This window comes from Phalacrocorax aristotelis, chromosome 6 (assembly GCF_949628215.1).
Source record: "Phalacrocorax aristotelis chromosome 6, bGulAri2.1, whole genome shotgun sequence".
NCBI classification, from domain to species: Eukaryota; Metazoa; Chordata; class Aves; order Suliformes; family Phalacrocoracidae; genus Phalacrocorax; species Phalacrocorax aristotelis.
In genome coordinates this window covers 32,082,196-32,092,532 of record NC_134281.1, presented here as the reverse complement: position 1 = coordinate 32,092,532, position 10,337 = coordinate 32,082,196, and the positions used below count along the sequence as shown (strand labels likewise).

General features: G+C 49.6%; 1 protein-coding gene across 1 annotated transcript; it reads left to right on the top strand.

The window, feature by feature from the left end:
- Positions 1-447: 447 nt before the first annotated feature.
- Positions 448-10,138, top strand: NPHS2 (NPHS2 stomatin family member, podocin). The gene is made up of 8 exons (XM_075096894.1): positions 448-775; positions 2,382-2,485; positions 3,398-3,470; positions 3,789-3,871; positions 4,676-4,879; positions 5,583-5,638; positions 6,453-6,531; positions 7,164-10,138. Exons 1-8 carry the CDS (start codon positions 499-501, stop codon positions 7,440-7,442), a joined length of 1,155 nt encoding a protein of 384 aa, XP_074952995.1. The 5' UTR covers positions 448-498; the 3' UTR covers positions 7,443-10,138.
- The last annotated feature ends 199 nt before the right edge of the window (positions 10,139-10,337 follow it).

Genomic DNA, 10,337 nt, shown 5'->3' with positions numbered 1-10,337 from the left:
CAGCCATTCTCCACAACAACCCCTCCAAACACCACTGAATAAGCTACTGGTCTCATGAGTGAAGGTTTTTCAGTCTGGTGTTTATTGCTTTGGGCCACTCTCACCATGTGTCTTTGGAGCCACATGTCTGACTTTTAGGTTGCTTTTCAACAGCTTTGCAGAAAACATCTATTAAAAATCATTTGAGTACTTATGATTGTTTTGTATTTCCAAAAGCAGGAAGGACAAACAGAATGTCCTCCTGGTGTCCGCCCTGTCCATGCCTAACCTTCCTTCCCTTCTCCACAGCAGTGTGCGATGAGAGCAGAGCAGCTGCGAAACAGCTTGCTCATTTCACTGTCCATTATGTCTGACACGCCTATGATAAACTTGAAAAAAGTCTTCTTGATCTGACACCTCCCCTTCTCTCACCCCCTGCCTGGTTTTCCTGCCTGCAGCAATAAATTCAAGCACGAATTCATCCAACTCCTACAGGCAGCTGCATGCTCCTCAGCAGAGATGAGGATGGATAAGAGGTCTCGGAGCTCTTCCAGAGAGTCTCATAGGAGACGCAAGGAGTCCCCAGCTACACAGAGCAAACAAGAGAAGAGGGAGAGCAGCAGAGAAGCTGGCAAAAGAAGGGGAGACACAAAGCAGGAGAAGGCAAAGGAGATCAAGAGCACCGCAGGGACTGACGGCAGAGTGCACACGTCCACAGTGGTGGACGTGGACGATGTGATATCTGATGAAGAAATGGAGGCAATGGCATTGCTGGACAGCGAGCAGCAGGAGGAAGGTATGGCTTATGGAAGGGAAGGGGCTGGAAAGCTATGGGTTCTCCGACCCTGTATGGTCACAGTATGACTCTGCTCTCTGCATGGTGAGTGTCACCACACCCGCCTTGCACTGACGTGGTTACCCTTAGGACAGGATATGGGAGGCTCCAGCCAGCCTCCTGGCCAGCTTCTGCAGTACTGCAGGCTGATCAGCACTGTCTAGCAAAGCAATGACCTTTGCAACAAGCAGTTACATCCCCAGCATCCTTCATGCTTCAGCTCACTGCTCCCCAGTTCTGTTCATGCCCTACTCTCTTCCTTTTCTCACTTGCCCTTCTTTAGGTGGATGAAGTTAGCCTCAATGCCAGTTTACAGCCCAAAGAACTGCACTGCAGGAAGAACTGTGCTTGAGGTGCACACTTGTAGCTCTCCTCCCAGACAACCTTTGAGAGCAGCTCGTCTCCAGGCCACACATTAGGCAGATTCCCAGCCTGCTGTGATAAGAGGGAGAACTGTGAGTCTTTTGGCAAGATGGCTGGGCCTCTTTGGACCCAGCATCACCACAGGCATCGCAGATGTCTATTACAGGAGACAGCATCACTTTTCCACTTCCATGCCAGCAGATATGCTGCCGTAGAGTGACACAAAGGTTCAGACTTGCTCCTGTCTCTCTAATTTTTCATAACTGCCTCTTTCTGCCTCAATTACAGGAATCCCAGCAAATGAGGGATATTGTGGAGCTAGAATGACCACGCAGGTTCTTAGGGTCTGAACCTCCCTCAGGACCTGGTGGCTCTGCAGAGAGCTCCAAAGGCAAAGGGGCAGGGATGGAAGGGATTAAAAATTGGAGGGATGCACGGATGCTAACTTCACTGCTAGAAAACATGGTCTACTCTCTGGGCCTAGATAGACCCAGAAATAATTTATCTATTTGCATGCCATACCTGCAGATTTTCCCTCAGACAGGATCATGACAAAGGGCAGCTGGATCAAGATGACCCACATGCACTCTGGGGAGATAGGTAATAGTCATCTGGGGATGACCACCCTAGTCAGCTTCCAGCACCATGGTGTGACTGCTGTAGAGTACAGGGAGATTTCAGCAGCACCAGTGGCTTGGTTCCAGGGTATTAGGGAGCTGGGATGTGACTAAAATCCTATTCGAAAAGGACCTGAAATACTCTGATAGGGAAGGGCACTTCAGGCTGTGCATGTTGAAAGCTACCTCCTATTTACAATCTTTCTCTTAACCATTAGCTTATCGTTCCAGATAAGCTTCTGGGATCCCAGCTCAGCCACGACTTTCCCCTTCCAAGCCTTTCAACGCTGCTTGGTAGCTGCAGGTCTTCAGGGTAAAGGCTGCTCTCTAGTCAAGGCACTATGGAGAAGCATGGCTCAATTTCTGACAGTAAAGCAGAGACTATCAGTCTCTGCTTTACTGCTATGTCAGTCTATCCTAGCAGCTCCTGGCCACCTGGGGCAGGGAGTATTCCTCAACCCAGCTCCAGGGAGAGCCAGGTCTAGGCAAAGGGCAACACTGAAGCTGATCTGTGCAGGCGCTTGCCAGGCTATCAGTATTTTGGGAACAGTCCTATACTAACTCTGTCATGTTGGATTTCTCCCTAGGTGTAAAGTCTCCAGGTCTGAGCATCTGTGAGTGGCTTCTGACCATCTTGTCCTTCCTTTTCGTCATAATGACCTTCCCCATTTCTATCTGGTTCTGCATGAAGGTGAGAATAGCCTTGGGGCCTCTCTAGGTTTAGTATTTGGTGTCTGGTGTGGATGTAACTCACTGGTTCAGCATGTGTCAGACATGAGCATACAGATTTTTTGGTCTAAGGCCCTATTTACACTTCTTCAACTCATCATTGATTTTGACTTACCCTTTACCACATGTTGCTGCAGCAGAGAGGTACACGAGTCCAACCACTGCCTATCAAACACTCCTGATGCAAAATCAGCAGGCAGGAGCTTAGGTTCCTCTTTTTTAAAACAAATTCCAAGTCTATTCACTTTCAAACATAACCCTCAGCCTACCCAGCCCAGAGATGGCTGCATTGCAGCAGCAGTATAAATAGGTTCCGAATTTAAAATTTTAAGAGATTGATCTCCTAGTTAATAGCAGTTTCCCTTTTCCTCCCCTTTTCTCAGATTTATAGCATGGCTACAAGTAGGCCTATTTTGATTCCCACTTCGCAGGAAATTTCACATGTACCTCATTCTCAACACGAGTGTCAGTATTATGGCTCAGATCTTACACATGTGAGCACATACACACATGGTTCCCTTGGAGGGAAACAACCAACATGGAAAATTTTAGCTCAGGGTTCAAGTCTGGCCAGGCTATAAGGAAGCAGAATTCTGGCCTCATCCTTGGAAACCCCGGGAAGGTCTTACACGGGCTGCTCTCACCAAATCTGAGGCTGTCAGAGGGCTGTTCATACACAATGCCAGCCAGCAGTTCTGGGCAGGTTCTCCACTAGGGTAGAGGGACTCAGTGACAGGTGATACCACGAGCTCATACCTGCTGAAGTTCTCCCTTTGCAGGGCTTTCCCAGAAGAGACTTCCTCCTGTACCAGTGAGGCCCCTTTCCCCAGTCCTACGCCTTCCTCTCCTGCCTAGCTTTTATTTCCCTCTGCAGGTAGTGCGGGAGTATGAGAGAGCCATCGTTTTCAGACTCGGGCATCTCCTTCCTGGCAGAGCCAGAGGGCCTGGTAAGGTGTTTACTGAGCGTCCCCCAGCCACGTTGCTCCTCTTCTTCATGCTCTACCAAAGTTCACATGTTGGTGCTCTTCAAGCAGGCAGAGCTAGACAGGAGATGGGATGTCTTGGCTCCCTTCCTCTTAAAGGCAACTTGGGAAAAGCCATTAGAAGATGGCTTTTACCATCACAGAAGCAGCCTCAGAATTTGAGCCTATGTATTGCTGTTCCTTTGTAGTTCTGCATGCCAAACCCATCCCTGTTCTCCAGAGCAGGAAAGGTAATTGCTATAGTTCTGATAATCACCAGCTGCCTTTCTCTTCCTCCCACAGGCCTTTTCTTTTTCCTTCCCTGTCTGGACACATATCACAAGATAGACCTCCGCCTCAAAACCCTAGAGATCCCCTTCCATCAGGTATGGCTGACACCCCCTCTCTATATTAATTTTTTTATCTCTTTAACATTACATCTTATGCTTCCAGCTTTCATCCCCACATAGAACATTTTGAAAAAACATCTCAAAGTAATCCTAACGCCTCAGAGGATGGAAGGCCAAAAATTCACCCTAGTGAATTTTCTTCTTTTTTTTTAAACTACTGCTTTTAATCCCATGCAATTTGACATCCTTTAGTGGTAACAAACACCCATAGGGATTGGCTGGGCCAAAGATACTGGACAGGTTTTTTTACCCACCACGCTGAGGAGCACATGCAGCAGGGACAGCTGAACCATTGCTTCTAACCCTTGAACCTGCAACCCCCCTAGCCACAGCCCCTCTTGTCATTTTGGGATGTGTTGTCTGTGCTGCTGCCTTGCCAGTGGGACTGTCCCTGTCTGGCAGCATCTCCAGTCTCAGCCCCATGGTATATAGCAAATCCTCTGATGATACAATAACCGAGCACACACCTGCGGACACAGCCTATGCTCTTAGAACAGGAATAGACCAGGCAGCAATGGGCAGGGAAACACAGCATAGGATGATGACCTACTCACAGTCCTGAGCTCAGCAGCTGTACTGAGGAGACAGACACAAAGATGCTGCTCAGGGAACCGAGATCCAGAGGTTACATAGTTTGCCCAAGGTCAGTCAGTAACAGAGGTGGAAGCTACAAAGACCTAACCATCCATCTAGTCTTTGTCATTCTCTTAATTGTGTGCTTTCCTGAGCTACTTAGAGTTGTCAGAACCAGCTGCATCTCCCCTAATGTCTTCTGCTTAGGTGGTGACCAAAGACATGGTTACCTTGGAGATAGATGCCATCTGCTACTACCGGTTGGAGAATGCCTCTCTCCTCCTCACCACCCTGACCAGTATCTCCAGTTCCATCCAGCTGCTAGTGCAGACCACCACAAAGCGCCTCCTGGCACATCGAGCTTTCTCTGAACTTCTCTTGGAGAGGAAGAGCATCAGCCAGGAGATAAAGGTGCTTTCACAGAGGGGAGACAGCAGAGCAAGGGGTGAACTGAGGCTCCACAAAGCAGCTCAGGTGATCAGTCCCTCAAAATCACAGACACTGGTTTGCAGAAGGGTACAATAACAACACGCATCTCCACAGAAAAAATTGGAGATATTTGTTTGTCTTTTTGACTCAGATCACTTTAGGGGAAGGATATACAGTGTGGGCCCCACAGGCAGTCGTGGTGAGTAGCAGACAGTATGGTGTGAGGAGCATGAAGGAACTGCTTTAGACCAGCTTCATCAGTGCTTTGTGATACCCCAGCTTCACCCCAGAGAGGAAATGTATTCTGCAGCCTGAGTGAGTTGCCATAAACCCAGTATACATGGGATCTCCAGCAGCAGTACATGTATCACGGCCACAGAGAACATGATGATACCAGTCAGGAACTGCATGTCTCCTATGGAACCAAACTGGTTCCACACTTGAACTGGTATGGACTAGTTAAATCATACTAAACCTGTTGGGCAAACACAAATCAGAAGCAAAGTGAGGGAAGTAATTTTACTTCTGGGGGCCTCACACAATAGCACACAAAACTAATAAATCTGCCTTACAGTCCTGCAGTTAACTGCCTTGAATTAATGTCCCTGCACTGTCTTAATCCCTGTAAGGGGCCCAGGGCAGGGCTGGTGCTCTCCACATGCTCTAAAAATATTCCTCTTCACAGGTGGCTTTGGATGCAGTTACAGGCTGCTGGGGAATCAAAGTGGAGAGAACAGAAATGTAGGTAGGAAATGCTGGTAGAGGGGGCTTCCCTGGCCCTTTGCAAGTACCTGTTCTGCCCTGCTCACTGGTGCCTGCTCCTCCTCCTGCTTTGCCTTTGGCTCTCTCCCTGCAGCTATTCTGCAGTGGGTAGAGCCTCACCCTTTGCCTTCTTGTCTCCCCTGCCCCTTTCAGCCTCTGCCTCATGTAAAACTTCCACATGTGAAGACTGCTTGCTCCTGCACTGACAGCCAGGGCAGGATCCTTAATTGGGGTCTCATCACCATTTCACCACTGCTGCAGGCAGAATTTGCACCTAATTCTGGTAGCCCAAGAGGTGCAGCAGGCACCAAACCCTCTCTGCCCCACTCTAGATCAAAGCACTGGTTGGGATGGGCTCATCACTCAGAAGCCCATGCAGAAAGGTGGGACATGCATATCATGTAGAGGGCCATGGAAGAGAACGCCAAGCAGTGAATGAGTAAATCTATGAACAGAAGGAAATTCCTGTGCCTGTCTTGAGAGCAGACTCCCAGGGGATTCTCTGATGTCTCACAAAGAGTAAGCTTAGACTTAAGGCTCAGAGAAGAGGGCTCTCTGCTGCCCAGTGATCATGCAAGCCTGGTCATTAGAAAACCAGCCCAGAAAAGGAGGCTGGGAATGGCGGTAGAAGGCTAAAGTGAGACACACAAAGGAGGGCACCCAGGGAGCAAAGAACGTGAGTGAACAGCTCTGCAGAGACTGACTGATGAGCCCATTCCAAGCCTCAGACTGACCATCCAGTGCTGCCAGGAGAGCCCAGAGTCCAGCTAATCCTCGTCCCTTACTACCATAGCAACAACGTGCAGCTGCCTGCTGAAGTCCGGCAGTCCCTGGCTGTGGAAGCGGAGGCCCAGAGACAGGCCAAAGTGCGGGTATGCCAACTCCAAATACCTCCCATCTCCTTCCAAAGCATTCCTCCTTCCCTTCCCACCCCTGGTTTGAGGTCCCTGGGACATGCCACACTAGAGTACCGCTCTGGGAAGATATGTCTCCTTTAATTCCTGTTCAAGAGCTGTGTCTATCAAGGGGAGTTGCAGCAAGAGCCCAGCCCAGCCCAGTGGAGTGCCAGATCTGGTACCTGGCCTACAGGTAGGACAGGAAGACACATAAAGAAACCTGGGGTTATCCCTGGGCCCTGTCAGGTACCCTGCACTTTGCTCAGCCCACGCTGGTCTCCATCCCTTGCACTGAGCTGCTGAAGAGCCTGGGTAAGGTTGGTGTCCAGCACCCCTCCCACAAGCCTAGCCTAGGATCTACCCTCTGCTGTGCCCTTGCAGCCCAATTGTGAGCACCGATAGGCCCAGTAAAAACAAGTTAGACATGAGCTCCTAAACTTTTGGGAGCATCAGGAGGTCTAGTATATGCTGTGATCTTCAGAGAACAAGAATGTTATAATTACACTGGCCGTGGGAATTTCATGGTGGCAACCTCCCTCTGTAACAAACAGTCCACATCCCCTTACTCCCAGCCTCACAGAAGCCTTCTTTATTCCCCTGCTTGGTAGGTGATTGCTGCTGAGGGGGAAAAGGCTGCTTCTGAGTCCCTGCGGATGGCAGCTGAGATCCTGTCCAGTGCCCCTGCGGCCGCTCAGCTCCGTTACCTCCATGCGCTGCACTCCATTACTGCAGAGAAACCTGCTGCTTTCATCTTGCCCTTGCCTTTGGATGCCATGAACCTGGTCCCTCCAGCTACCCACAGTCCTCCGGCCGTAAGCAGCCTCCTCACAGACACCACAGAGCTCCCAGAAATACTAAAAGACAAGAAGGACTCACCCATGCTCTAACAGCTGTCCCAGAAATGCTTGCCACATTGCCCCTGCTCAGCCCTGCTCAGAGAAGAGCAAGAACATTCATCTATCTGCAGCCCACCAGCAGGTCCTGGTCTGGAGGCAGGAGGGAAGGCAACCCAGGCCTGTAATATAAAGTTAATTGTACACAGAAGAAGCCTCTGCTTGTTTTGGAAAGGGAGACGATTTGGAGCACAAGGAACAGGGCTGGCACGTGTGTGAGCAGGGGACTGAGGGAAGAGGGGTGTTGTCGCTTCCACTTCACAGGGCCAGATGCACCTTGACAGACACCCTTGGGCCTGGCCTCGGGTCTGATCCCTCCCACCCCCTCACCTTGGCAGGAAGGACAAACTAGCCCCTACGTACTTAAATGCCCCCATCCCCAAACTGGCCAGCCGGGCAGGTAGGTGTGGGAGCCTGACAGTCGGTGGGGGACAGGAAGAGGCTCAGCGCTCTTGCAGGTTGGGGGGTGCCGCCAGTCTGATTCTCCTGCGGTGAGGGAACGAGCTGGGTCCTATGGCATAGTCCTGGATGTGGGTTTTCAGTCGCCACCCCTGCGCAGGTACATACACGCAGAGGCAGCTAAGGTGTTTAGCCCTTGTTCTAGAACAGGAGGAAAAGGGAGAAAAAAGGGCAGCCTTTAAGGCTTGGCACTTCCCTGCAAGGCTGTGCAGAGGAAAGGCAGGCTGTGCTGCTGCTTGCTTCCACTGGGGGGTGATGCAGGACAAGGTCTGAGCTTGTGGGCATCTAAACCTTTTAGGGGTGATCCGTTTAACCGACTCCCACTGAGCTGACACGGGGGAATCCAGCACTGCTGGGGAAGAGCCACCTGAGAGCCTTGAGAACAGGAACACTTTTGCCTGCTGCAGCTGCTTTGGTAACCTCCACACACAGGGAAGGAACAGAGGAAGTCCTCAAAACTTCTATAACCCTCAAAACTCCTGTATTACCTTCCCTGCCAAAAGCTATTTGAAAAAGCGGGAACCTACAGATACTGCAATCCTTTCCCTTGGCAAAGATATGGAGCACTGCCAAAGGAAATAGCACTGCACTCGGTTTCTCTGACACTGGTGCCCTTTGGGTGGACATCAGCTCTGCTCCTGCCCTTTTACCCGACCCGCAGCGTCTCCTCTTGCCTCAAAGCAGACCTCTGTTGCACAGCTGTTCCCAGGCCCAACGTTCTGCTGCTGGTGGCCTGTAGAGGCCAAAATAGAGGGCACGTTGTGGCCCTCCTCTTAATTGCCCACATGGTAGTTAGCCATCATGCATGTGCCTAGAAGGGGTCACTTGCTCTTGCATTTTCACTCTATTCAGTCCCGCTTTGCCTGCTGGTAACAGTCACACACATTGGCACATATCATCAGTAACTCTTCTGTTAAATGCAGCTATGTCACGAGGGCAGCCTGTGGGTCCTGGCTTAATACTGCTGCAAAGGACAAGGATCCTGCTTCTACTAAGTACCACATATTCTGTATTTAATCAGTGCCTTCAGCTCCATGGAGATTCCTTCTCAACACTCAGTGCTCCCATAATACTCACTCTACAAGTATTTGCTGGCCTTTTTACAGCAAGGGCACCTGGCAAACCCGCCCTCTTAACAAGTGGCTGCGAAGTAGAAAAAATCTACTTGTGAACTTCTTGGTGATCACATGAACATCCAAGCTCCAGGCGTACCCTCATATCCAAACCATTCTGCCACTGCAACCCTCTCAGGAGAGGGCGGCAGGATGGCTGTGGCTCCTGCTTGTGTGTCTGTAAGAGATCTCAGTAGTGATCCACTCATGGAAAACTGTCTCTGGGAAGTGGAACAGCTTTGTAATCCTCCACTGGCAAACATGAGCTGCGTAGTTACTTCTCTAAGGTCTGTTGTAGTTGTTTCTCATGCTACTGGAATAGGGCCCTGTTTCCTAACCTAGGGCAAAAGGTTAGGAAAGACAGTGAGCTGCAGATGATCCTTTCTCTGAACACTTCTCTGGCTGAATTTCTAACTCCATGTAAGATAATCCATCCAGACCAAGATTCCTTGGCACATCAAGGACCAACACCTCTACAAGTAATGTCTGAAAGGAACAACACTTAGCCTGAGAAATGACTGTCAAGAAACATGCAGCGCTATGCCACGGCACACATATTAGCCTATTTGCACTCATATCTGCAGAAGTCAGGCATAGCTTTTTCAAATGTGTAACTTTTCTGCACTTACAGAAAAGGCAAATTGTAGCTAAGAGCATCCTCTGTTCCAAACAGCATGTCTTGTTCCAGCAGGATCTTCCCTCTTTTCAATATACAGAGCCTGGCATACACTTGTCATTTTACCTTCAGAATATATTGCATTCAAAAGCCTTGCAGAAGGAAAACATAATGTTAAAATGTACTTCAGGATTAGTGATATATGATGCTACCAAAATAGAATTTACTCCGAGGGAGTTGGCTGGGGTTGTCTGAGCTGACACAATCCCTGACAGTTTTACTGCCTGCTCTTCCAAGCTGACACTGGGTCAGCTTGCGGAGTCATGCCAAACCCAAGCAGCTCTGCTGGCCTTGCCAAGCTTTATAACTATACAGACTGCGCTGGGCTGGGGACCCGACAGAGGCAGAGTCCTGGGTGGCTACCCACTGGGCAGTTTGGCCTCTTGAGCTGGCAGCAATTTAAGAAAGGCCTTTCAGAATCCTGCACAGCATCTGGCTGCTTCATGCTTTCTGAAGGAAGGACAAAACCTTCAAAAGAAAAAGATTCAAAGATGAACAAAAACTTTTCCATAAAATTTCTGTATTATTCTTTCCTAAGCTGGTAACTGGATCATCTGAAGCCCAGAGGATGAAGGAGGTACCCATTATCAGATACACAAGCAGGCCATGCTGGCACTGAGAAAAAAAACCAAACCTTTGAAA